The 27,518-nt window shown below is 43.9% G+C and overlaps 1 protein-coding gene across 5 annotated transcripts in view; it reads right to left on the bottom strand.

Annotated features, from left to right (window-relative positions):
* Window positions 1-702: 702 nt before the first annotated feature.
* The window catches only part of AIFM1 (apoptosis inducing factor mitochondria associated 1), a 32,985-nt gene continuing 6,169 nt past the window's right edge, over window positions 703-27,518 (bottom strand). Inside the window, exons 2-18 of one of the 5 annotated variants that reach the window (XR_003677965.1) lie at window positions 26,446-26,588; window positions 22,149-22,248; window positions 21,029-21,153; window positions 20,774-20,904; window positions 19,429-19,519; window positions 14,971-15,055; window positions 14,234-14,310; window positions 13,210-13,318; window positions 12,348-12,455; window positions 11,935-12,023; window positions 11,333-11,473; window positions 9,567-9,709; window positions 7,987-8,111; window positions 6,234-6,430; window positions 5,788-5,913; window positions 5,471-5,629; window positions 703-1,085 (exon numbers count right to left, since the gene is read on the bottom strand). Coding sequence is in view for 3 of the 5 variants with exons in the window: in XM_028482930.2 (XP_028338731.1) it covers window positions 5,842-5,913; window positions 6,234-6,430; window positions 7,987-8,111; window positions 9,567-9,709; window positions 11,333-11,473; window positions 11,935-12,023; window positions 12,348-12,455; window positions 13,210-13,318; window positions 14,234-14,310; window positions 14,971-15,055; window positions 19,429-19,519; window positions 20,774-20,904; window positions 21,029-21,153; window positions 22,149-22,248; window positions 26,446-26,588; window positions 27,348-27,351 (1,740 nt within the window). In the remaining 2 variants the exon portion in view is untranslated. Of the gene's footprint in view, window positions 1,086-5,470; window positions 5,630-5,649; window positions 5,914-6,233; window positions 6,431-7,986; window positions 8,112-9,566; window positions 9,710-11,332; window positions 11,474-11,934; window positions 12,024-12,347; window positions 12,456-13,209; window positions 13,319-14,233; window positions 14,311-14,970; window positions 15,056-19,428; window positions 19,520-20,773; window positions 20,905-21,028; window positions 21,154-22,148; window positions 22,249-25,138; window positions 25,270-26,445; window positions 26,589-27,347; window positions 27,493-27,518 lie in introns of those variants that run through there. The other 4 variants (XR_003677964.1, XM_028482930.2, XM_024128126.1 and 1 more) reach the window with 4 other exon arrangements.

Raw genomic sequence — 27,518 nt, forward strand, 5'->3', positions numbered from 1 at the left:
GGATATTAGTCGCAATAAAGGTGGCCGAGGACCTCAGGCCTGGGCCAAGGAAGGCTTCACGCTGGCGGGGCTCTGCAGGCCTGCTCTGAAACACCTAAAGCTCCCCTTTCCCTCTGGAGGGACAGAGATCCTTAAGCATCCTTTTCCACCTAGCAAATCACAGTGCTGGATTTTCTTTCTTTCCCTGTATGCAGTTTCCTTTTGTCTCTATGGTAAGAATCGGGTGGTGAAGCTTGCCAGCTTCCTGGCTCACTTGTCTCTGCACTTCGGGGCAGGGCTCTGCCAGGACCATGGCCAACGTGGAAATGGCCATGGACTTAAGAGCAAAGGGGGTGTACAAGCTAGTCTCAGGACTTGGGGCTTATGTGGTATGAGGGGGGTTTTCTGAGCTAATTATCTCGGCATCAAGTTGAAAGCTGCCTGGGTTAAGGTGGCTGTTCACCGGCCAGCTCTGCAGGGTGTGTTTGTTGGGGATTGGGAGCCACTGAATGGCTGTGTAGGAATATATGTGCTAGGATCATGGCTGAGCATTGTCTCGCCATAAAGCCTTCCTGGGGAAATTCTGGGCTTTCATGGAGCGTAGATTTAAGGCTGTCAAACTCTCCATGGTGAGCAAATCTGGCAAGGAGCGATTTCTAGGGGCCTAGGTCTAAATGTTACTTGCTGAGTCAAAGAAGAATCGTAAGCCTCAAACTAAAACAAACAAATAAACAAAAATTCTGTTGAGCCAAAGGGACAGCGGAGGCAATGTGGGGAGACATTTGCCAAAGGCTTTGGGTCCCATTAGCATCTGCTATAGACTTAAGAGATGAAAGGCAACTGAGTCCATGGAGAGATGAAGAAAGTCCTGGGCAAGCACCTGAGAGACGTTTCCATACACAGGACGTTAGAGCTGAGGGTGGAGGGATGATCTGGTCTGTTCTCTTCATTTTACAGATGAGGCTGCCGAGACCTAGGAAATTAGCTGCTCTGGGTCATCCAGGAGTGAGTGGCAAAGCTGAGATGCAAATCCCGAAGAGCGCTCTTTCCGCTGTGCTCCCCAGCTTCGGGAGGAAGAAACACGGGCAGGAAGCACTTACTGGAACCTGAAGAAGAAACACAGGGAGAAGGAAAACAAGTGGGCGAGGAAGGAGGGAAAATGAAGGGGCTGAGGAAAAGTGAAGAGGAAGAGGGGTGATCTCTTTGGGCAAGGAGGCTGGCAGCTCCATCCTCTGTATTCAGGATATTATACATATTTATTTAAGAAAACATATTCATGTTCTGCTCCTAGAGATGAGAGAAGTTACAAGAAGAGAATGGAGGAAGAAACACGATTTGGCCGGTGGAAGAAAAGCCTGGGCTAGATGGAAGCAGAACAGTAAAGCCATCTGAGGAGTGACGAAGTTCCGACGTGAACTCACACGTCATACTCCCAGCACTTCTGTTGCACTGATGGTTCCTGTTGACCCGTCTGTGTCCGCCACTAGGTGCTAAAGCCATTGAGGGCAGGGACTGTATGTTACTCATCTTCTTATCTCTGGGGCCTATTGGCCCACGGCATGCAGCAAGTTACGCAGTATGTTTGCTAGCTGACCAATAAATCCATTTACGAACGTATGTATGTATTCATAAATTCAACACCCATGTTGGGTGTTCCTCCAGAAGCATCTCCGTGTTGTGCTGCAAATGCCAAGAGAGCACAGGCGGGAAGCTGCTTGGGAAGCCAGACACCTCTGTCCAGGCACCAGATGCGACTCCTGGCCTTCTCCAACTGAGACACAGACCTTGGAGGCTCCACTGGGACCAGGTAAGGTCTTTAAGAAGGTATGAGACTAGGCAAAACTCACAGGTGGGCCTCCCGAAGGTATTTTGGCTCTTTGTCTCCAAATTTTCAATGCCCACCAGCCAAAGACCACCAGGGCACTCTTGTGGTCGAACAAGTTGAGTTCATTGCTCACTGCAGCGAGGGAGGATGCATGCCCTGGGGAACCATGGGGTGTCTCAGAAGAGGGTGCTTGCTGGGAAGGACTTATTATAGGATTCAGGCCAAGGTGGGGGATTTGCGGGAGGGTTTAAGGAAGCCGGGCTTTGCTCTGAATTGGATGCTGTCAGGGAGTGTCTTACTGAATCAATCATATCCAATAGGAGGGCAGACCGGAGCGAGGCTCTTTATGTAATTGGTAAGGAGGCAGCAGTCACTTAGATTAGCCAGGACGGAGGGCGATATTTGGTCATTTCTGTGGCTTGGGCAGTGTTCATATTTTTGCCTGTGTTCACACATGATTCTGGAGTAGTCTTGCTTTTGTTTCCAGCCACCATGATCAGGGTGGCCTTGTACGATTCTAATGTCCCGTGAACCTGTTTACGTTCAACAGAACACCCAGGCCTAGTGGGGCGTGTTAAGCCAGTTTTTAGTGACACCAAGGCCTCGCTGACAGTCCCAGGCCAGCTTCCAGATGTCAGGGGCTGCGTTTCTCTTTCTCAAAATGTTCATTTTGAGACGATCCCTGTCTTCCAACCAGGGCTTGGCAGTCCAGAATTTAAATATTCAGACCCTCCCTATACTCTGACCCAGTTCACACCCATCTGTAGAACCAGCCAGCCAGGGGAACGTCATCACTGGCCTGAGCTATGTGTCTCTGTGTGTGGTTCTGTGTACATCTGTCTGTGCCCGCCAGAAATTCCCCGATAAGATGGGAAAGAGGCCAGAGGCGGTCTGACTTCACCTCTGGGCCCGGCAGGACTTTCCCTCTGTCCAGGGAGCGGGGCACTGGGATTCAGTCCCAATGGTCTCTAGGGCAGCAAGGGTGCCCAGCTTTAGGTGGAGTCAGGGAAGGACGGAAGGGATATTGCAGCAGCCAAACTTGAGAGGAGCGGGAAAGGGAAGGGGTAGTGGTGGAAGGGAGGGGAGAGTTCCTTTGTATAAATGGGTCTCTAGAGGGGCTGCTGATTTTCCTTCAAGGAAGCAGCCTGCAGTAGGTCACTGTGGATTCCCCACCCCCCCTCCCTTTCGCTTTAAGCCTCTTGTCTCCAAAACAGGCCCTGTTGATTAGAACAACAAAAAAGTCACACATGTTGACCTCATCCTCCACTAAGAGGCTTACTCTGACCCCTTTCCAATCAAACACACTTCCTTCCCTCAGGTCCATTTCTCCAGCTAAAGTACGAGGACAGCCCTCGCCGTGCCTTACAGGTGGCCAGGCAAATGTTAGTACCATCGTGAAGCGGTGCCGAGGTACCACCAGATGTCAGTTGTAAAATGGCAAAGAAAAGTGAGGTTGAAGTCAAGTGGGTGAGCCCTGAAAGCTTGATACTTTGGCAGAGCCCCAACTGTGCAGGGTGTGGCTAGCCCTGTACTGCGCTGCGCTGTGGCCCAGCTAATCACAGGCCAGCTATCAAGGGCCAAACCTCAGCTGGCACTGGTCGTCTGTACAGTCAGACATTGGTCCTTGGGATACTTGGGGGCCTAAACAGGTTAAATGCATCTGGGTAAAGTGGCAAGTCGTGGCAGTGGGTGAAGTAATGGGGGTCTGATAACCTGGATCACAGAGAACTGAGGCTACAAGGCAGAGGCTCACTCTTACAATAAGCCCTGGTATCTAGCATCATCCAACCAAGCAACCAAGGACTTGGTCAGCACTTTGCCGGGGTTTTGGGGGATGGCGCATGTTGTCCCCATCCTGAGAAAAAGAAGTCTCTGCTCTGGGATAGCTTACAATCAATGTAGGGAGTGAACACTAATAATGCAGAGAACGACTTAAAGGACAATCAAGTTCAAAGGCAGTTAAGTGCAATCGAAGTTCAGAGATGAAATCATGCACGGGCACTAGTCCAACTGGTACTACATCACCATGGTGGGATTTCATCTGGGCCTTGAAAGATGAGCAGGATTTGGATACGTAGAAGGGAATAGGGACGGTGTTCCAGATGTGAAGAGCACAAACAGAAGTTTAAAGGTGGCAATAAACCAGATGTATATGTGCGTGTGCACATGCACGTGAAGTCGTGGCAGAGGAGACCCGCAGGGCAGAGTGGGCTGAGGTCAAGAGCGCCATGGAAGGCTACGGACTTGATGTGACAGGGAGTCAATGTACGTTGGTCACCAGGAGGTAGGGTGGGGGGATATGGACCAAGTGATGCTTTAGGAAGTGATCTAGCAGCAGTAGTTGACAAAGGACGGATGCTCTGGCTGATGTCCATTCTTGGTGTGTCTCTTCCTGTGGACACAACTGACTATATTATACTTCTGCGTTCACGTGTCTGCTTTCCTCACTGACACCAGGAGCTCCTTAAGAGAAGTGGCCATGTTTTCTCCATCTTCCTCTTCTGCCATCTACCTGGCTCACAGTAGGCACTCAATGAACACTGAATCGAAGAATACATCCTTTCATTTTAATTAACTGAATTATTATGACATTCCATACAAGGATGACAACTGTCAAAGAACTAGACTACATTGCACCTGATACTAAAACAGGCAAATCACAATTTGATCTTTTTGAAAAATGATTTGTGAGACACTTCAGGATCTTACAGTTGTAAGATCTTTGTAAGCAGCAATTACTGTATAATAAGTCCCGTTTCACAGGATACTAGATGAGTTTTCTACCTAAATTATGGACTTAGATATGTCATGCCTCAGATCATATTTCACTAAACCTGTATACATATAGTAAGAACCTGTTCTAGTACAGCTAATTCTTAAAGTGGACATTTGTCCTGTTCTAGTGTTCAGAAGGGATTTCACTGTAGCTGCAACTCCCTTTAAACAAACCCAATATCGAAAAAATCCAGCCTGGTAATAATTTTCTCTTTAGAAAAAGATTCACAATAGGACTCTTGAAAGTAGTAAAAATGTCCTCTTGATTGAAATAAGATTTGATTTTTTAAAGTTAAGTAATTTGAAATGCAAAAAAATGAGTTGATTTATGAAACTCTGACTTCTCTTCCCAGGAAATCATTTGTAAAGTGAGGCATGCCTATAAGCCTATTTGAGATAGAAGGGGTTAGGAGAGGGCAGATTTCTGGTTTGGGGGACAGTGGGCGGAGGAGTTGAGAGACCACAATCCCTCAGAGTCAGGCTCCAGGCTTAGCCATGAAGCAGCAGGTCTCCGAACCTTCGTTTCTGTCTGCAACAAATGCCTTTTCTGCCCTCCCCTCCCAAGACCAGTTCAGTTCTGGGCTGGGTGGGTACACAGGGGAGCTGTCCCAGGTAGAGCGGAGTCTAGTCCACATGTTTATGTGTACACTCATTCAACGATTCACTAAGCACCTACTGTGAGCCAGACCCTGTGCTCAGCTCTGGAGAGAGAACCACGAGGAAGACAGGAAAGCCATGGTTCTGGCTTCCAGGAAGCTGCAGAGCAGCAGGGAGACATGTAAACAAGGAACAGGCTTGGAAGGATCAGGAAAGTCTTCAGAGACCGGGACGTTCCCCAGAGGAGGGGAGAGGGGTCAAGTGCTGTGGGCAGAGGTCACAGCAGGTCCGTACCGGAGGTCTGGAGGGGTGAGGGAGAAGTTCAGTGGACTGAAAGAAGCTGAGAGCGTGTAGCAGGGAGTACAAGGCCGAGGAAGATGATGCACTTGGGAGTGGCTCCAACTGACTTGCTCTCTAATATGCACAGCTTTCCTCCCTTCACCCACTTGCTCCCTTTCAAAGAGAAGAGAATGTAATTTAGAAGAATCAGGTTTTATTTAGTGATGTGAACATTAAGAATTTGCCTACATGGTTGAAATATTCACAAAGGACTTGATTATTCACACTCATACATACAGAGGAAGTCTGCTGAATAAAAAATGCTCCTTTACCCGTCCATGCTGCTGTCGGGGACAGCAGAGGGCCTGCCTGTCCCACAGCAGTCTTCAGTCTTCATGAATGTTGAAAAGCTTCGCTACTTCGTTGAGATCTTCATGTTCCTCACCGTCCTTAATGATCTGAGGGACAGAGGAACAAGGAGCGTGTGGGCCGGGCCGCACACCAGGGCAGCCCGGGGCCAGTCGCCACTTCACGCTGGGAGGGAGTTGTGGGAACGGCTTTCTACGAAGCCCAAGTGAGCATGTGCCAACGCCCACGCTACCCAGCCATGTCCCGAGTGAAAAAGAAACATACCCGAGCCAAGGCGATACCTTTGTTCTGCTCAGGCACAGTCTGACCTCGGTGGACAGTGCGTGGCAGGACATCCGACGAAGTCACAGGGACGGTTTCCGCCCACGCCTCCCATCTTCCCCTCAGAGCTCTGACGTGCGGCACCTACCTTCCTTGCTATTGGCATTCGGTTGAAGATGTTCCACAGCACGATTCCCACCACCACTTTGTCCCTGAGGTAGAAGATGACGCCTTTGCCGTAGTCCTCCCCTTGGGCGGGGGCCTGGGGGACTACAGGGCTGCTGGGAGGAAGAGTGATTTCTGAGGCCTCAGACTCTGTCTCACTCTCTGATCGGATACCAGTCCCTGTAGCCAATCCCCAAAACAAACAAGCAGAGTCAAAACAAAACAAAGTCAGTTCTTATGAGCTTGGAAATTCTAGAAGGCAAGTATCTTTCAACACCTGCTTCAAGCTGCTTCTAAATGATTTGTTTTTCTATGCCGCCTCAGTAAACACTGGCCTATTCCAGCCCCTCTCCATTGACAAAGCCAACAAAAGCTCTTCCTTGCCAGCTCCTGGGCACTGGGTCAGTCTGACCCCAAACTTCCTATCTCATTTTAAATTTACACTACGGATATTTCCTGGTATCTTTTTTCAAACTACAGAAGACTTGCTCTTGTCCCCTGAGAAACATTCTAGAGCTACATGGTCAGTACAATAGCCACTAGTCACATATAGCTATTCTAATTAAAATTAATTCAAAATGGAAGTTTATTTTAGTTAAAATGAAACAAAATGTAAAATTCAGCTCCTCATTTGCACTAGCCACATTTCAAATACTAAAGAGCCACATGTGGCTGGTGGCTAATGTATTGGGCAGAGTAGAGATAGAACACTGCCATCATAGCAGAAAGTTTAATTACTTAGATGGCACTGCTAGAGACACTCTGGCCTAAGGAGAAGGTACTTCCATATGGAAAAACCATAGTGCAAGTGTTTCCTCCCGTGCAGGGTGGTGGCAACAGCCTGGGGAGAGGGCATTTTGTCTTCTGGGAACAACCAGGCTTCAAGTAATACTGCCCAGTGGACAGAGTAGTGACCTGTAGTTTATAAACACCTACTGTATAAGTCCCTGGGTCCCCCTCCTGGATCCACTTCCCAGGAGAGGTCCGAATTAAGGAGTGGGTATATGTAATCCGCTTAGATTACACAGGAAAAGGACCTCATATCCATATAATGTCTTGCTTTCTCCTTCTTAAAGAGCAACTTGTCCTTGAAACGCCTCTAACAAGAGGACACAGAGGTTAAATAACTTCAGCCAAGGTCACGAAGGGAGAGAGGAGAGACCTAGGAGTTAATGAAAGAGATGTGTGTCGGAGAGAAGTTCATTCCGAGAGGTGCCTCCCGTCTAAAGAAAACCCGCTATTAAGATCTGACAAATGGAATTAGAGGCAGCTCAAGAACTACTCAGCCCAGTTCTTCACTGTTCAGGGCCCAAGGAGGGGAGCAGGTCCCAAACTAAGGTTCTCAGGCCTAGTTCTTGGGATCAGCAGGAAGCAAAAAAAAAAAAAAAAAAAAAGCCATTGAAAAAGTTCACGGTTTCTTCATCACGCAGGTCTTCCTAGTCCCTCGGGACAAACTAGACTTACAGAGTCGTTGAGTTAGCCACCGTCCAAGAGTCCAAGAGTTTAGGACGACAGCCACAATCCACAATATCTATGCTTTGACCAGGATACCTGATTTCGCCAGCTCTCAGACCACTAAAGAGTGAGGACTTCGGGTTTGGTTTATTTTAAAGCACAGCACGAAGAGAGGCTTTCACTGACAGTTCCCTCTGGCCAATACAGATACACCTTGTTCAGGAGGATTTGGACCATGGTTTCTCAACACTCTTCCAAGAGAAGTGGTTGGGCTTCCTTACCTGACTGCTCTGTGGCAGATTTGGGGTTGTCTTGTGCAGTTGCTTTTGCAAAAACGCCGACTGTGGGCAAACTACTGTCCACAAGACCAATAGCTTCATAGCCAACATCGGGGCCCAAATCACTCCTAAGGAAGGAGAGAGAAGAGGGCGTTCTGTCAAAGGACTGTAAAGGATGGTGCGGTAGAATGTTTCCTCTAAGGCACCACACTTTCATGCCAACCAAAGAAACTGGTATGTGCCACAGCAAGAGAAATGCCAAACTGATCTGTCGCCTGCTAGGACATCTGGGGACAACTGTGAGAAAGCACAATTATTCCAAACAGGTTTTATTTCCCTAACAAGCCACTATGTATATCACAGGTCCATACAGTGATCTATACTTCCTTAAATTTAATCATTTAATTTTTACCATATCACATTTGGGGGGGGGGTTCCCCACATTTACTATTCACTACTTTCCTTTACTCTTTTTAAAACTGTCTTTTTGAAACTTTAAAGAGTGCTCCATATTTATGGAATCCAGAATCTGGGATATTTTGTGGTTTTATTAACTGACAATATTTCCTCTTAGCCTTCAATTTTCAAGGCTGAAGCGCTTTCTATAAAGTGGCACCTTCACTCACTTGGTCATTTTATTTTCATTGTTCTTCCTGGAAACTTCTCCTATCATCATCATGCTGTTCTTAATATGCTAGGAACTTCACAGAGTACTTGTGGCACAGACACACTATGGTTCTGTAATCATCCAAGCTACTTGAGCTATTTTGTTTCTTGTGCTCTACATTTTGTTATCTTCTTGGCCACAGAAGCTCACTGGACTGGTGTCTTCAGGGAACAGTCTACAATGACTTCTTGGATTCTGTTCCTGGAACCTAACTGATAATTGTATAGCTACAAACTACTTTTTTTCCTAACTGCATTATCTTACACGTGTTGACCCTGAAACCCATCTGTTATGGTTTTTGCTGCCCACTCATGAAACTGTGTGTGATCGTCTTAAAATGTACTCCCATCAGCTGAGAATTTCCCCAACAGAAACTGCTTAGAGGCTTCTGAAACCTTGAAGTTTTATGTACCCTATCTTTCACATCAACAAGGTGACACTGGGCCAAACAGGGCCAGCTCCAGTATTCAAGAATGTCCACTGCTAACTTTCTACTATCCAGAGAGCTGCCTATATGCGTCTGACTCTGAGTTGCTGATCTTAAGGGTTACATATGAGTGAGCTGCCTTTTTTGTCAGTAGGTTGGGCTCAAGTAGAATTAGCAGCAAAGAGCAAATAAAATATACTGCTGTCTGTATCTAAGAGCACACTTTTGTACTACCTATTGTAGCTCGAACTCTGAGCTATTTTAGCAGAAGTGCTGATGCCATTTCCATTCATTCACCTAGTCTAACTTGTGTCAGATGGAACCCTTTTACCAGAAGATGGCTCGGGGGTAGAATGCGTGGACACAAGATGGAATTTTTTCACCCTCTGTATGAAGCTAACTGGCCCACCAGGAAACCAAAGCATATAACTCCGGATCCATTAATTCTGTGTTCTAACCAATTGAGTCCTCAAGGCACAAAACTATTACCAGAACATTGACTGATGCCAGTACGGCTTAGCAGCTCCAGTCATATTTTCTCCAGCCAATCTTCCGCTCACAACAGCGTGATCATGGTGCTCCACCCGCCTCCTACCCAACTTTATATCGTAGAAACATGCCGCATCTCCTGCCTTTGGAGACAAATACATTACATGAGCACATGATACAAAAGCAAGTTAAGGACAGAACATACACTTTTGGGGCTCAAAAAATGCTTGTGATGTTAACTAATGATTTCCAACCACAGGCCAGAATCATACCTACACTATCAAAAACAGCTGCGCTTCCATTTTTACAAAAACCATTCTATGCTTCCACAAAGGTAACCTTAATCTGCCATGCTCCAGCTTACACCTATTTCTTCTCATTCTGCCCTCAGCAGAAACAGGATATTTAATAACCATGATATGCAGAATATTCTTTCCTGTGTGGAATCCAGTTTTTAGATGTGACTGCCTCTCACCTAGACATCTTTTCCAAGATAAAATGTTTTGGTCGTTCACTATTCATTCATTCATTCAACAAGTATTTACAGAATACTTACTCTGTACAAAGCATTATGCTGTCTGGGCTGCAGAGACACGCCTGACATAGACCTTGCCCACGAGGAGTGTATAAGTGAGTTGAGGAAGGTGTGGCACTCTTCCTCACTAGGGTGTACCATGCCAGAGGTACGCAGTGAGTGAGCTCAGTGTTTCAAGCAGAGAGAGAACCCCCGGCTGGAGGTGAACAAGGCCAGCTTCACAAAGGATGTGGTATGGGAGCTCTCTCACCCTCTGTTCATCTTTGTGGCTATTCAGACACCCCCAAAGCAACCTAAAAATCCAACATGTGAGCAATGGCGAGATAAACTCTGAAATCCACCTAATGGAATATTATACAGTCGTTACACTGTTTATGGAATCTGAAGCAATGTGGAAAAAACTTACATTCGAATGTCAAGTGAAAAAGAAAATACAAATGTTTATACGTAGCACGCTCGCCATGACTGTCTACAACAAAGAAAAAAACTATGCGCGAGAAAATGAAGGGAAGAAACTACACCTAAACATCAGTGGTTGCTGCAGGGGAATGTCCCTTTCTCCTTTTTGCCTGTGTTTTTCATACTGAGCGTGTTATTGCTTTTATAACAATTTTTAAAAATCCAGTACACTGTAACTTTAAAAAAAAATCTTTACGCAAAAACCACCCTGCAAAGTTCCTATGTCCTCAGTTGCAGAGTCCATAATCAAACACAATACACTTGTAATGATCTAACAATAGGGAAATTACCTCATGGTTCCTACATACTATAGTCTTGTTTGTGTCATAACAGATTTTTTAAAACAGCTAAAAATAGCACTCAAGGAAAATGAAAATGGAGTAATTTTCCTTTCCAGAGAATGTTATAAAACTGCCTCATCCTCCATTCCCTGGACTCGTGTTCAGGCAAGGGAATAGCAGATCAGTCTGAAAGCTGCGCACACGCCCGCCAGGGTCATGTCGATGGCTGCTGCCAACGGTGGAACCAGCAGAGACCTACTCCTGTGGGCACGCACACCGTTCATTTCCTTTTCCATGAGCCTGCGGCGTGAGGCCAGACCTGATCTCGTAAACCAAGCAGTTCACAAGTTTCTGCTCTCCACCCTCAGCTTCCAAACACGCTGACCCTATTTGGGTGAGCTGCTGCTGAGCCTTCGCACAGCACCGGGCAGACCTGCTCCCAGGCCGGGACCAAGGCGCTGTGCCTGGTCAGGCTGTCATTGCATACTTACCACCCAGATGTTAGAGCGGGCCTGGAGCTCTGCATTTACCCGGAAGCCACCAAAATCAGAGTCTATCTCCAGTCCGCCAGTCTTGGCCAACTCAACATTGGGCTCCAGGCCCACGGCTGCCACTATGTGGTCAGTTTCTACCTGAGGACAAAAAGAATTCAGTCAATTATTACAGTTTCCTCGTATGCCTATGAACCCAGCGACTGTAAATCACAGTCACAAAAAAATCACAAAATAATCGGGGCTTTACAAAAAAAAATCATCGGGTAACTCTGGTCAAAAGATTTTAAGTTCCATTTCATAAAGTGCCACCCCTCCACACACACGTACCCCCTACCATCTGAAGAGAAATCTGCCACCCTAGGAAGGTCTCAAAAATCTGTGATACACATAGGAAGAGGCTATGGGAAATGGCTCCCAGGCAGCTACTCTGGCTCTCATCATTCTTCTTTTAGCAAAAGACAGTTCATTAAGAAAATTATGACAGGTTAATGGTGACTGCCAAGACAACTAATCTACTGGTATCAAATGAAGGAGTAGAAATGAGGAAAGGGCAGAGCAGGCTTGGAAGGTGTTCTGGCAGCCTGTCTTCCCCTCCTTACCTTCCGGCCATCTTTCAGCTTGATGAGTAACCTGCCACCGCTGACTCCAACTGATTGCACAATAGCACTGGGCAGCACCTTAACCCCCTCTGTAAAGGCAAACGAGACCTGAGGCTGAGCCTGTGAGCCTACCACCTTCATGACAACCAGAGAAGCTGACGAGAGTAATCATTAGTACGCAGGCAGCCTTGGAGAGCCACAGGCACCCACGCCCACAGTTCACTTCCAGCACTTCCAGGAATCTGGTGTGTCAGATTCAGAACACCTACATGAAGCTGGCTGACAGGAGAATGGTGGAAACTTTTCGTCGGGCAGCTGGTAAGGCTTATGGACAGGGGGTTCCCAAAGAAGCAAATTTTGCCTTAGTCTTCACTCAAGGCAAGAGTGGGAGCATATGGAAAGAGGGTCTCTACCTTGCCTGACTTTTTCCATGGTCCAGTTGCTGAGGTATTCGGGAAGGATCTTTCCCATATTTCCTTTCTCAGGGAAGAGCTGAATCACTTCTGTGCCCGAGGCTCGAGCTGGGAAGAAGAAACAGAGTAGGTATAGTGGAGGCAGAAGTCAATCCTAGAAGACAGGAAGAGAAGTAAAGGAGCCGCAGGCAGCCATCTACTGCACACAGGGCAATGCCGCAACCCAGGCCAGAGCGCCCATTTGTGGGGCACTAGGGCACAAGGGCATCCACAAGGCAAATACAACAGAGGCCAGAACTTGTCCCTGGATTCAACTGCATACTGTGAACTCAGTGCACTTATACTTAGGCTTACACAAGTGCCCTGCAAGCTCTGAATAGTAAGCACCCTCCCGAGAAGATGCCCTGATTTCACACAGCTGAAAAATAACATTAAGAAAAAAAATGGTTGCCATGAAACATTCAAACTGGAACTCACAGATCTGTCAAGCTGGGAACCATCATGTATCTGAAAGAAGTCTTTGACTTCTACAGGGAGCAGCAGTTCAAAGATACATACAGTTCTGTAGTCTACATTGCCCCTACCATCTTAATAACTCACTTTCCTTAATATTTTATTTCTAAGGAGTCCTGGCCTAGAGGCGAGAGGAAAGGAAAAAGGAAAGAAAGCGGCACTGCTCAGCTGCTCAGATGACAGCTTTTCTATCACTAAGGCATCCCTCATCAGAGCTAAGCTCAGTGATTAGTTTTTCACCATGTAAACCTTAATCAAACTCTTTCTACTGATCCTGGTAAATGCATCTCTGAAAAGCATGTGATACAAGACCAGAGAAAGAAAATCGAGGTCACCCCCCAATACTCACCCTTTCTGCCAAGCGCACAGGCCAGTTCGCTACCAAGGAAGCCCCCACCGATAATTGTAATCGACTTGACTTCCCGGGAAATCTTCTCTAAGGTTCTAAAGTCTCCAATCTGCAGGATCACACAAGTTTAGTCCATTGATTTCCCAAAGGGGCATAGGATGATAATACCAGGAAATATTTTCGCTAAATCTTTGACAACAGTAATTTGCACATAAAATCTTCTCCTTGTATAAAGTGGCTCAATTATAGCCTCTATTTTATTGATGTAAATTTCTTTCTCCAATGTAACACTCTTTCTAATAACAGTGGTTCTCAACTGGGGGCAGATATACTCCCCCTCCCCCAGGGGACATCTGGCAATGTCTGGAGACATTTTTGGCTGTCACGACTAGAGTGGGGAGATACTAGTTGAAGCTAGTGGGTAGAGTCCAGGGAGGCTGCTGAACACCCTACAATGCACAGGACAGCCCCTCACAACAAATGGTTATACGGCCCAAAATGCCAATAGTGCCAAGGTTGACAAACCTCGTTGTATCAAGAACTTAAAGGACAGTAAAAACCTTTTCCCATACCCATAGCGGTGGCTGAAATTTTTCAGCAGTTTTCCTAAGTAAAGCGTGGTGTTAAGAAGCAAACCCCCGCTTCCTTTTTCACTTAGGTACTCTTAACTTTTCTCCCTAAAGTCTCCACAATAGCACTTGCAGTGAAAAATGCCAAGAGGCTATAAGGAGTTCCAATGACTCAAACGCATCAGGAAAGAACAACTGTGGAAGGGCAATCGAAGGAACTATAGCAAGCAATAAAAAACACTAAATCTGTTTTTCTCCCAGGAGCTCAAAACCCTTGAGTGAGGTATCTGAGGTGCAGAGAGAGGAAGTGACTTGCTCAAGGCCAGATAACAAGCCTGTAGAAGAGCCATAGTTAGAACTTCAATCTCCCAATTCCCCGGTGGGTACTTGGGGACCACAAGATTATGCTACCTCTTCAAAACCGCCACAACGAAAGCACTAAAGCTGACAATTACCTTTCTGAAAAGTGTTGTTCTACTCTTCACCTCTGCTCCAGCCCTATCAATGGCAGACAGACTTCTTGGAGTGCCTCCTGGAAATAAGAGGAGAAAAATCCGTTAGCCCAACGAGCAGGAGCTAGCCCAAACAATCCCCCCACAAAGGTGGTGCTGTGGTGTGTGCTGCTGGTGTCACAGCAGCATCAACAGGATACAAGGCTTTGTGTTCCCTCCACTCACCCCACAGTGGGCTTTAATCAATTTCCTTTGAAAAGCAGATTTGAGAGTCTCTCTTCAAAGGGCCCACCATTCCCACAGATGGCCAGAAGCTCTCACTTTTTGCTCCCGTTCTCTTCTACTTTTTCATGAGGATTCACCAGAAAGCATGGCTATGTTTGTTTAAGCAACTGCATCCTTCTCCTCTCTTGATTTCTGATTGGAACTGGCAATGAAGCCATGAGGTTATATCACTTTCAGGACACAGGGCAGAGGGCAGAAGGCAAAGGCTAAGCAGGGAGAGAAAAAAGAAAGGCAATCCTCTTCAATACCCATCCATCATGCCTTTCCCAGAAGGAACAATACGGATAATCCAGAGGGGCAACTGATCAGATGCTTGTAGTTAGCCAAGCTTTGCACCAAGAGAAGACACCCACTTCAGAGTCTGGGTTTCAGTTTTCTTAAGATTAAGTAATGCCTTTATACTAAAACTCGAATGAGCTGTATCAGGGAATAAAGCCATCTCCAGAAATACCCACCTGTTGCAATCAAGCACTTTTCATAGGTTATTTGAGAGCCATCATTAAGTTTGGCCACATTGCCTCTCACATCCAGCTGTACTACCTGGTACAGTCAAACACATACACACACAGAAAGATATAAATTGGCTTTAAAATTTTTTACTGAGATATACAACATAAAATTCACCATTTTAAAGTGTACAATTCAGTGGGTTTCAGTATATTCACAAGGTTGTGCAACCATCACCACTATATAATTCTGGAACATTTCCATCACCCCCAAAAGGAACCCTGTACCCATCAGCCCAATGAGAAGAGTTAATTCTTGACCTAAGGTGATCCTTAAGAAATAATTTCTAGGTAATCACTGGCGCTACAGTTTCTGGTACCCAGTTTCTTCAAGTAGTCATAATTTCCTAAGCAGCCAACATTAGAGTTAAGTCCCTACTGTCCCAAAGTTCCTGCCCAATTTGTGGAAATGGAGAACAGGGACAGACTTTTCTGCCTGGCTCTTTGGGACCCTTACTTCTTTGTTAACAACTCTCCTACATCCTCAACAGCTTTGCAGGATGCTTTCTCCAACTTCTAGCTTTCACTAAAACTGAGCCCGCTCCCCCCGCTCCCAGGAAAGCTCATACATAGAGACTGCTCACTCACCCAAACTCCTCCCCATCACAAGGAGAGGGTGTTGGCTGCTGGTGGTTCCAAGTTATTCTTGTACTATCATCCCCTCTGAAGGACACCGACATATATCCCTACAAATCAGTGTTATCCAGCCTCCTCCTGGTCACTCCTCATTCACTGAAGTCCTTGGCAGCTGGATTATACTTCTCCTCTGAGCCACATCTAGAATCCTATCTCTTAAACTTCTACTTCAAACATCTCACTCTTTGGTCACAATTTTCCATCCTTCCAGCTTTCTCTTGGTTCCACCGTCACCTATCCTTGCTTTTGATTTTCTCCATTTACCCAGTGGGCTGTTCCATTCCAACTAATCTGGGCCAACAGTAGATCATCCAAACTGTGCTCTTGCCAGCATCCCTAATTTCCTTGCACCCTGCTCCTTAGGGTGAAAAGCTTGAGCTTTGCACTCAGAGAGACTGGGGTTCCTCTGCTCTACTCCTTATGAGCAGTGAGACCATTCATTCAAGACATATTTATTAAGCACCTAGTTTGTGTCAGGCACTGTGGTAAGCGCTGGGGACACAATGTTGAGAAAAACAGATACCTTCCTGCCTTCAGAGTGTAGTAGCCAAGACAGACAACTGAACAAGTACTACAACCAAGAGTGAAAAATCGAGTGAGAAATGCTCTAAGAAGGACAGTACAGGTAGCGCTAGAGACATATGACAGGTGCACTCAATCGAGTTTTCCGGGGTGGGGGGGGTGGGGGGGCAACGACATAAACTGAGATTGGATGGGTGCGCAGCTTCCTTAGCCGCCTTTGATTTGTCCTGGGTAAGATCCCTCTTCAATCCAACCCCTGTACTCAACCCTCAAACTGATAAACTCTCAGATAACCACCTGGTGTCCTAGTTTATTGCAAAGACAAGTAAAGCCATCAGATGTGATCTTCCTCAGCTTCCCGTACGGATTCCCACCTCCCAATGCCCAAATAAAAACTTTACTTCCTTTCTTCCAGCTTCTGGGATGAGGTGGCCTTTCTGTCTGTTTCTATGCCTGACCCCCTTCCCTTTCTTTCTCTCCCAGAACATTCCCCTATTAGTCACCTGCTCATTCCCCCATCTCTCTCCTGACATCTTACCCCTCAGCCCATTGACATGTTTAAGTCTGTCCCATCCTAAATGCCCCACCTTTGATTCTATGTCCTCCTCAAGCTTTTGTCCACTGTCATCTCCGTTTTGTCATTTAAACTTTCTGAACGAGAAGTTTATCCTCTTTTCTAACTTAACAATGATATCTGAACACCTAAATGTAGTGGGTCTTTTTGTGTGTGTGTGTGTGTGTGTGTGTGTGTGTGTGTGTGGTACGTGGGCCTCTCACTGTCGTGGCCTCTCCCGTTGCGGAGCACGGGCTCCGGACGCGCAGGCTCAGCGGCCACGGCTCACGGGCCCAGCCGCTCCGCGGCATGTGGGATCCTCCCGGACCGGGGCACGAACCCGTGTCCCCTGCGTCGGCAGGCGGACGCGCAACCACTGCACCACCAGGGAAGCCCCATACTGGGTCATTTTATGATTCTTTTTTTAGCAGATTCTTTTGCTGCGGTAATACTATGGATCACATCCTGCTTGTTGAAACTCCAACCTTGGCCCCTGCCCTGGGTTCTCCTCATCCTATGCTTTTAGTGCTTCTTTCCTAGTCTCCTTTTTGGACACTTTTTCTTAAGCCTGTTTCCTGAAATTTGGGTTCCTCAGGGTTCCACCTTTGCCTCACTCCTTTTCTGACTACCTCAGTTCTCCACGGGAGGCCTCACCTACTCTCATGGTTTCAAATCCTACTCACATGTGGATGATTCACAAATCTGTATCTGAGCCCAGAACCCTCCTCTGAAAATTATAGTCATGTATCCAACTGCCCTCAGGACATATCCACACAGATATCCCATTTAATACTTAACAGTCCAAAATGAAATTTTATGTCCCCCTTAAACTAGGTCTTCCTCTTGCAATGTCTCTCTCAGCTGGGGGTGTACCACCATCTACCACACAAGCTGGAAATCAGAAAGGCATCTTTGCCTCCCCCTCTCCCTCACGTTCTGCCTCCAATCAGTTGCCACCACGCCCTACCAAGTTTGCCTTTACGCCGTCAGTCTGCTCCCTGCTCTTCACCACCTTTCTGTTAGGAAGCTATACAATGATGTAATTAAAGAGCTTGGGCTCTGGAATCAGAATTCTCCATTCAGAGAGATCTGGGCTCAAACTCTGTCTCCACCACTGATTAACTATGTGATCTTGAGCAAGTTACTTAACCTCTTTTTCATCTCAATTTCTTTCTCTATAAAATGAAAATAATAATAGTATCTACTTCATAAGATCATTGTGAGGGTAAAATGATGTAATACACGTAAAGCACTTAAAAAAACTATGCTTACTTCATCTTCTTCATCATCATCTTCAACATCATCACCACCACCACCACCACCACCACTACTGCCCTAATTTGGGCTCCCATCATCTCTCACCTGGATTATTATAATCGTCTTCAAAATGGTTTATTTCTAATCTTGTTCCCCTGAAGACCATATTCCTCACAGCCAACCGAGCGATTACTTAAAATTCAATCCAACTGTTTTATATCCTTGTTTAAAGCTCAACAGCTCCTCAGTGCCAATGGGACAAAACTCAAGCTCTTTCACATGACAGAGCTCTCGACGATCAGACCCTGCACAACTTCTCCATTTCATCTCCTGCCACTCCTTAACTTTCTGCTCTATCGGTACCTAGCTGCTTGTGTTCCCCTGCACCAAACATGCTTTTTCATACCCTTGTGCTTTTGCTCATGCTATTCTTTTTTACTTGAATGCTTTTCACTTTTCTCTAATCTGGTGAATGCTTCTTCATTCCATAAGATTTCTCATTCTGTAAGACTGCCTTCTCCAGCAAGCCTTTCCTGAAACCATCATTATACTGGGCACACTTCCCAATAATTCCCACTGTATACTGAGTTTCTTTCTTACTTCAAATCTGTGTTATGATTATCTGTTCATGTTTCTGCCTAATACTGTTAGCCCCTGGAGGGCAGGGCCTGTGTGCTATTTACCCATAGGTGATACTTAATACATAAGGTCTTCTTACCAGCTTATCCACAAACCCATATCCACCTTCTCTGCCTAACACCCCCTTATAGGAGAAGGGGGCCCATCCCTATCAAAGGTCAATGCCTCCACTTGTGCTCTGGATCCCATCTACTCTGGGCTTTGCTCCTTCTGATAACCCTTCCCTCTCTACTGGAACATTGCCATTAGTTTACAAACACACTCTAGACCTCCCTCTTGTTAACAAAAACAAAACATAACAAAACAAAACAAAACCCTCCCTGGACCCTAAATGCCCTCCAGTAACTGCCCCCAGTATTCAGGCACTCAACTTTGTAAAGTCTAACAATATTTTCCATGCTGATGTCATGCCTGACTTACTTTACTATCCTGAATAATATACATTTGTCAATGTCTTGCCATCAATAATCCCAAAGAAATGTTAGTGTGGAAAAACAGGAAGAAGAAGGAAAGGCAGAGGAGCAAATTAGAAAAAGGAACAGCTTCACAATCACGGTCCCCAATGATTTGACTTCCCCGGGAAAGTTTAGCTAGCCTGCTACTCTAGGCTTGAGACTAGTGCTTTCCCCAGGAAGACACACTAATTAGTGTAGACTGGCAACATTAAACCTAAAATGACTTGATCTTTCTTTGATGAACTACAATGGCAGGACAGACGTAAATGGTAGTGGGAATACAAGTCACCGTGTTCGCTGCCCACATGGGCAGATAGGTGGAGCCTGACAAAGGAAGCAGCTCACCTTCTTCCCGGTGAGGACGGCCACACCACCATTCTCAATGTGAGGCAGCTCCTGAGCAGAGACATAGAAAGAAGGTGGCTGGAAATATATGCTGTATGGAGAAAATGGAAAAAATGTTATAAGTACCTGGAACTGCTATCAACATCCCCCAGAGCTTTAGTAAAATTGCTTCCACCATGGAAAACTTTTAGGAACATTTTCTAAAGTAAGTCTCCAAGGCCACTAAATCTTGGTCGCGACTTACTTATACAGAGGTGTTTTACACTAGTGAGTCTCAACTGGGAACAGTTTTGCCTACCAAGGACATGTGACAATGTCTGGATACATTTTTGGCTATAATAGCTTTGGGGGAGGATGCTTCTAGTATCTAGTGGGTAGAGGCCAGGGATGCTGTTAAACATCCTATGATGCACAGACAAGGCCCCCCAAACAAAGAATTAACCAACCCTAAAGGTCAATAGTGCCGAGGTTGAGAAACCCTGCTCTGGATTTAGGTTCCTTTCAAAGTTAGAACACGAGGAGTGTCCAAGGAGTTGGTATGCACATCCACCCAAACAAGCTGTCCAGAATGGCACTGGTCAATGGACAACTAGGTCTAGCTCCTGAGATGATTTTGCCTCAAACAGTAGACAGTAACCATGAAATATTAATTAAGGGATGGATAACATAACTGGAAGCATGCATCCTGCCTGAGTATAGGACATGATAATACGAGTGAGGGAGGCAGGTAGATTTATAAAATTTAGTCCAGTGTCAAAGGCATCCACTAATGAGAAAAAAAATTGACACCCAAAGAACATGGTACTGGACTCAGGAGATCCAAGGAGTCTTTTAAAAGGAAAGGGCTTCTTGACTTGTATTTCCAAGTCTCTCATGCAAACATTTTAATAGAGGTTCTTCCTCACAGTGTTCCCACTATATACCCCCAATTCTGAGTGCCTCCTAGGGTACCCAAAGGAGTGCCACCGAACAGTTTCTTTTCTTTTTTTTTTTTTTTTGCTTTTATGGGACATGTCTAGGCAGGTGCAAAGAAGTGACAACACAGGCTGAGCTGCTCTTCACTAGAGAAGTCCAACACAAAGGTCCTGGAAACAGGAGCATTAGTGCTTCAGAGGCCAACATTACATCTTTAGTTGTTGGTAGATCTGGTTAACAGAATCCAGGACTCTTGCCACTACAGCCTGTTGTTGCCTCTAAGCTATACCAAGTGTGTACCACAGCCGACTCCAGTGTGCAGCCAAGTCATCTGTCCTACTCACTACATGCGGTTCATGCAAAATCCTGATCTACTCTTTGTGCTTAGCTGAAGTTGCTGGTTGGACTCATCTTACATAAGTGAACAGACCTCCTCTCTTTCCCATTCCATTGTTTGAATCGCAGTGTCTTTGTGACATTTGGATCATCTGAAAACCACAGTTCTTTTGAAAGAGGAGGTCTCATGTATGGCAGCTCGGGATCTTCAGATACGATTAGTACCTTTAGACACAAAACAATGATACTTATCAGAGCCAAGTCACTTAAGAGGCAAATAAAGTGTTCACATTGGCTAAGTGCTTGCAGACCGCGCCCTCCATGCCAAGCAAGACAGTATGTGCCTTACCCTGGCCCCAGGATCCCGAGCCCGGATGGATCTGGCTGCAGCAAAGGCAGCAGTGCCTCCACCGATGAGCAGGAATGGAATGTGACTTGGTACCCTGACTTCAGGAACTGGCTCTCCTTCTGGAGCTGTAAGCAAAAGACCAGACAGGGTGAATTTTTTTTAAGCCTCAGATAACTCCTTGCCACCATTTAAAGAAACAAACAAACAAACAAAAAACACCTTGCACTTGACTCAATCCTTTACATAAAAAGCTAGCAAAACACTGCAGCTACATTAATCTTATCAAATTTCATTGCATTCTGATAGTATAGGAGAAGGAAGCATCCCTTTTCATAAGTGAAAAATACCCCAAAAAAGAGGTGAATAATTTGGCCAATGTCATTCACTCAGTAAGTCTCTCAGAACTAGAACCTAGCTTAGTGTTTAGCTATTTCTAAAATATATTAGAAAGTATATATTAGAAAGCTTCTGCCCTTCCCATTAATTTCTTAATGACCAACAGGAACATATCAAGTTCAGTTTCACCTTTTGTTAGCAATAAAGGGGGAAAACCCAGCAGATCAATTGTGGATTATTAAACAATGTTCAAAACTAAGGAGGTGGTATGAAGGAAAGCAATGGAAATCGCCTACCCAGAGTCGTGGGGCTTATTAAAGGATTAAAACATTCCTCTCTGAAAAATCAAGCCAGATGTGTGGGGTGGAAGTGATGGCTAGAGCTATATGCTTTAGGGAAACAAATATATCTTTAACAAATTGAAATTCCAAAGACTCAAAAGGGGAACAAAACAGACCAAAAGAAATGTCCTCATGGAAAAAAAAGGCCTTCATCTCTTTTCCAATAATTTTCCTTGCCAAGCTTGCATTTTTTATTTAAAGCTTGCCCTTAAGAGTCTAACATAAAGAAAAACAACCAATCATAATTATCACTAATTTTATTCTCAGACCCAAATTACAGTCAAACACTGTAACAAATTGCTCCCCAGTCTGGGGTAACACCATAGTTTCTGGAAGCTTACAATCTCACAGCATCATCGTGTCTAAACAGTATACCCGCAAGGCATAGCACCCAAATAGTTTATAACTTTCCCTTTATATACTGAGTCTCAAATCATACTCACCAGATGATGTGGCCCTTTTCTGTTTCTCTTCTGGTGTCAGCCCTAACCCTGAAATTCTTTCATTGTATCTTTTTTGGTCATCTTTTATTGTCTTGTAGGCCTGAAGACCCAAACATGGAGAAAATTTATTTCATCACACAGCTAGCTAGCTCATACCATCAGTAACATTCATTATCTTTCAATCAAATGAGAAGCTTTTGTCTACATGAGGTAAGTTCTTCTATGTTAGAATCACTAAGGCAAAAATTATTTTCTTAAGAAATAAAAAATACCGAGTGTGTACACACTTGGTGTGGAAAGAATACAGGTAAGCAGATGGAAATGTTGCAGTTTCAGATTTCCTTAGGCTCTATGTGAAGAATTTTCCTCATATTTAATTCTGAAGGTACAGCTAAAGAAAAAAGAAAAACATTTTATACTGGAAGAATAAAGTGCTAGGAAGAGCTAAACTTTATAAAAGGGGTTTTGGACTATGCTGGATACTACCTGTGAAACCAATCTATATGGTCCTGAGTAGGAAGCTGGGACATAGGTTTTCTTGGTAGACGTCCCAAGTTTCGCTAAGTACTTAGATAATGCCCTGAAGCATGTCCACCAGTATGCCTGGTCTTCTAGAGTAACCCATCTTTCCCTCAATGGCCTATCCTTTTATGACACTCAGATACTTAATGGGCAAACATCTCGCTTAAACACCTACTGTATTTCAAATATACTATCTTCTCTATCCTTTCAAATTGAAGAAGGGTACCTTAGCACTGACTAGTTTTTTCTTTTAATACAGCATCAGAATTTATTGAAGATTTTTTAAAAAGCAGTAGGCAAGAATGACTTGTTTTAATTACAACACTTTTGCTCTTTTGTAACCCACAGGGTCAATAAGATAGGAATTTAAGTGACCATATGTCAGTTGAAATCCCAGATTGTTAATTAATTGGAGGAGAAAGTAAGGACACTAAGAGGAAGTATCATAAAACATGTTATAAGAATACTTCTATGAGCCCCTTACAAAGCAGCCCACTAGGCAATGTGCTGCAATAAGGAACCTGGACTCCCAGACCTGGACTTGACGTTTATGAGCCTGGAAACATCTAACATATGATATGAATGGATTAGAAAAGTTAAGTACTGTATGTTACAAGATAATGGTTATTCCTTGAATTTACCACTAAATTCATCAAATTCATAAATTGAATTCAACTAACATTAATTTCAGGAAGAAAGTTTTTTTTATCTTGGCATCAGATATCATACACAAGTCCAGCATTTACTCATTCCTTAAAAAAATATTTATTTTAAGAAAGGGACGTTTACCTAAAAAGACGGCTTAAGCTGGTCAGTGTGAGTGAACAGAGAAAATAAACTGGGGTCATGTGCACATTGAGAGGGATATCCAAAAATAGCCTAGGGCCTCTCATACCTCCTAATGGCTTCACACACGAGGGGAAGAGCAGACCAAGAAATATCTTGCGGTTTAGTGGGGAAAGGACAAGAAAGAGGTTTGTCACATATTTATATACATATATATTTATATATTTAGCTTTTAAGTAAATGTTCCAATATAAAAATAAGCTTACAGACATACTAAATAAAAATTTACCTTTTCCCCCCGAGTGTTTCTGTCTCCCCAGTTTGCACAGATTTTCAGTTAGTGACATGAATACATGTCAGGTTAAGAAAAACTACAAACTTATGAAATATGTTAGCAGACAACTTTCCTGAACACATGAATATAACACCATATATTCATCTTAAAGGAATATGAAAGGAAACAGTTCATGTTCTGAGTCAGGCAACGTGGTCCTATCAGTTGAACAATGGCAAAGGGCCCAAATACTAAATCTCATTAAATATTCTAAAGGCTACCTTGACTCTGCTCGCTGACAAATCTAAGCCACCTCATTATTCAAAATGTAATATAAAACTATACAAAATAGTTTGGTAGACAAAAGCTTATCATTTAACCTGAAATCACTATAATATAGCAGCTTTATTATTACCAGTGTTGGATAAACCCAGAGGGCAATGAGGCATTTAACTGAATGGCTTGAGAGGAACTTGTGCTTCACAGACATTTCTAGGCAGGAGAAAGCAACAGTGAGTGGCCCTATCTTGTGGCCTGGCATTAAGAGATTCGCCTGGCCAGCTCTGTGGAGGCCATCCAACTCTGGTACAGCAACATAAACCAGAGGTTTAATAGGTTTCAACTGTTACAAACATATCAGATGCAAACAATTTAAATCTATTTCTGAATGAATGGGGTGGAACTGATGGGAAAAGTTGAGAGAGCTATAAAATGGAAAAGTTACGGTTTAGAGGGTAGTATCTGAATTATGAAAGAGAGGCATTTAAGAAAGCAATCCACACGAATGCATTAGCTTGTACCACTTCAGCCACTAGTTCGACCAAATTACAGATTACAAAAGGGACACTGCCGAATGAATTTACTTGAAATAGAGGCTGGGAGTGAGCGGGAAGAACACTGCAATTTCTATGGCTTTTTGGACCTCCTCCGAAGCATTCAATAAAATGCCTTTTCACAATAAAAGTAGGGTTAATTTATTGTTTCCCACAAAACACAAAAATTACATTTTACCTAAAATGATTCAAAATGGATGGTGTTCAAGTTACCTTTACTTGTATTCAATGATTACTCTTTTAGACTGTCTTGTTAGGTATGCAGCACTAAAGCACAATATAATTTAGCATCATAAAAAAAAGAATTATGAAACTGGCAAAAGTTTCAAAGAAAGGGTTGATGATGAGGATTTATAATAATCATTAAATGTATGGCTTTAGATATATCTGGTAAGACTTCCACAGTCTGAAGAATGAGACTGGAGGACTCCCTAGTGACTGACAATGTCCCTTTAATAAATACCTAGAAAGCACATGCTGTGAATATTTCATCGTATTCTAATGGATCAAGTTTTCATTAGTGCCATGGTCTCACCCACCCTACCCCAAAATATATTTTACTGTAAGTATCTTACATAATAAACTCCTGCCCCAGTGACTGTTGCTCCTACAATTAAGAAGTATACTAGGCTGCTGCCATCTTTCCCAGAAGCACCTGTAGACGCTAGTGATCTAGAAGGGGATCCTAGGTGATGACACAGCACAACTGTAGGTAAAGATAAGGCCAAGAAAGAAACAAAAGGAAATAGAAAAAGCACTAAGTATTAATGAAGAAACATTCAACACAAAGGCAGGGAAGCATTTTTGGTTACCCTGTGCTAAAAAAGAAAAAAATGCTGCTCCAGGAATGGAGGAGAATGTATATTTCCTCAAAGTCTGTTATCAGACAGAGCTCACCTATTTCTTACTCTGATTTGACCCACAACTGGCAAGAGCTGTCTACTTTTCTTGTGCACTTGGGAGTTAGGTCAGGGAATGATAATCTAAGTAGCTTCGAATAATTTTCATGTCCCCCCCGCCTTTTTTTTTTAACCTAGATCAAGTAACAAAGACAAGTTCACCGTCTTACCAGGGCAGAAAGAACTAAAACTGTAATGTCATCCAACCATTTGCTCTCAATAAGTAAAACAAACAGCTTCCTTCAATCAAGGGTGTTACTAGGTGTTATCTAAGTTGGTTCACTCAGCCTTACATGATCCAACTTTAGACTGATCTGCTTAGTCACAGTAAACCCTGCCAAGTTAAAGAAAAATGCCCACCGAATAACTCCTCTGTGACCAGCTAAGCTGATCAGAGTTCATTTAAGGAGATATTATTGTGGTACTACTACATAGCAGTTAAAACCATATTTCTCACCTCACACAAACTCCATCCTAAAACTGGAGATACTAGGCCTACTTCTATAATTTAGTATTTGGGTGAGATTCAGGGATAGTTTTCCTTTCAGGAATGCCAGATTGAAGGTTGTTGTATTTAAATGTTTATTATCCCAAACTAAGGAAAAATAAAATATTTGACAAATGGGTCAAAATCAAATATTGTGCTAAGGAGCTGCAATGAATTTTGACCATATTCACAGGTTAGTATGTCACATCCAAGAGAAAAGGTACAATTTTGTGGATTAGTCAAATCTAAGAAAACGCAGAGGCTTTCAAGTAAAAAGACAAGTGAAAAAAGCAAAGATAATCAACGTTGAGATTAAATTTCAGTCATTCCCAAATTGGCTCTCATAGGATATTAGACAGTAGGCACTTTAAAGAAGGCTTTTTGGAAATTTTTCCAAAAGGAGAATTAGTTGTAAAAGTCTTAAAGCAGAGTAGTACTGAGTCTATTAATGGGAGCTGTTTGGCAGCTTCTTTACACAAGCTGCTTTTCTACTTACATATGCACCAGCTCCTATTGTTGATAAGCCCACAATAAGGACTAATACAGAATTATCGATTTTGCCCCCTGATGCACCAGAGCTAGTCATTTGTCTTGTCATCTGGAGTTCTAGAGGAACATGCCATCGCTGGAACAAGTTGCCTAAGGAACACAATTTATTAAGACACACACACATACAAAAATAAAATAGTTAATACATGTTTATGACTAAACATCAATGCACTGTACAAGTAAAGACTTAACTGCCCATTGGGCTGTGTGATATTCACTGTCAAATGACCAAGGGAAAAAAAATCTTCAAAACTGTACACACAAATACAACAGATATCAGAATGCACACTCTTTAAGTTGTTGGAGTTTTAACAGTACAATTCAATGCTGTCCAGGGAGGAATTTATAGCTTCCAGAAAAGGTAATGAAAAACACACGGGCAGTTCATCAAATACCTCTCTCTTCACATCTTCACCGTCAATGCAGTAAACATGGAGAGATGACTGAATAGATAGATATAACAAGTTAACTACAGGCTACCTGGGACACGCTAACAACTACTTAAGGAGTAGTCTAAATGGCTGGCTCAAACCTTGCACAAAATAATAAACTCCTGCAACACAATCTAACCAGAATACAGTTTAGTCTTGTGTGAAAGGTAATGCGTCCTGGAAGACAGAAATGGTAAAGCTTAGAAGAAAACCAGAAAAAAAAAAATTTAGGTGAATTTCTCTCCCCTAAAGAACTGAAGAATTTTGGACTATGAAATATTTTTTACAATGACAAAATTTAAAATATCTACCAACTATCAATACTTGGCTCTCAGTCCTCCAAAATAATACAAAGATTATGTTGATGTAAAAACTCGGTACAGCTATGTAAGGATCTGAGGATCATAACAACGCTCACACATGGAAATGTAAGTTTCATAGACTTCTTTCTCCAGGAGGATGCTGGCATTTTCAGATGAAGGAAGAAGGTCTCAGCACCTTCTCTGCTTGTGATATTCCTCGTGTTGACTATTGACCTAGAACAGGGGTTTGCAAAACTTTTTCTGTAAAGAACCAGATAGAAAATATT

The sequence above is a fragment of the Physeter macrocephalus genome, chromosome 21, assembly GCF_002837175.3.
Source record: "Physeter macrocephalus isolate SW-GA chromosome 21, ASM283717v5, whole genome shotgun sequence".
In the NCBI taxonomy this organism is placed as follows: Eukaryota; Metazoa; Chordata; class Mammalia; order Artiodactyla; family Physeteridae; genus Physeter; species Physeter macrocephalus.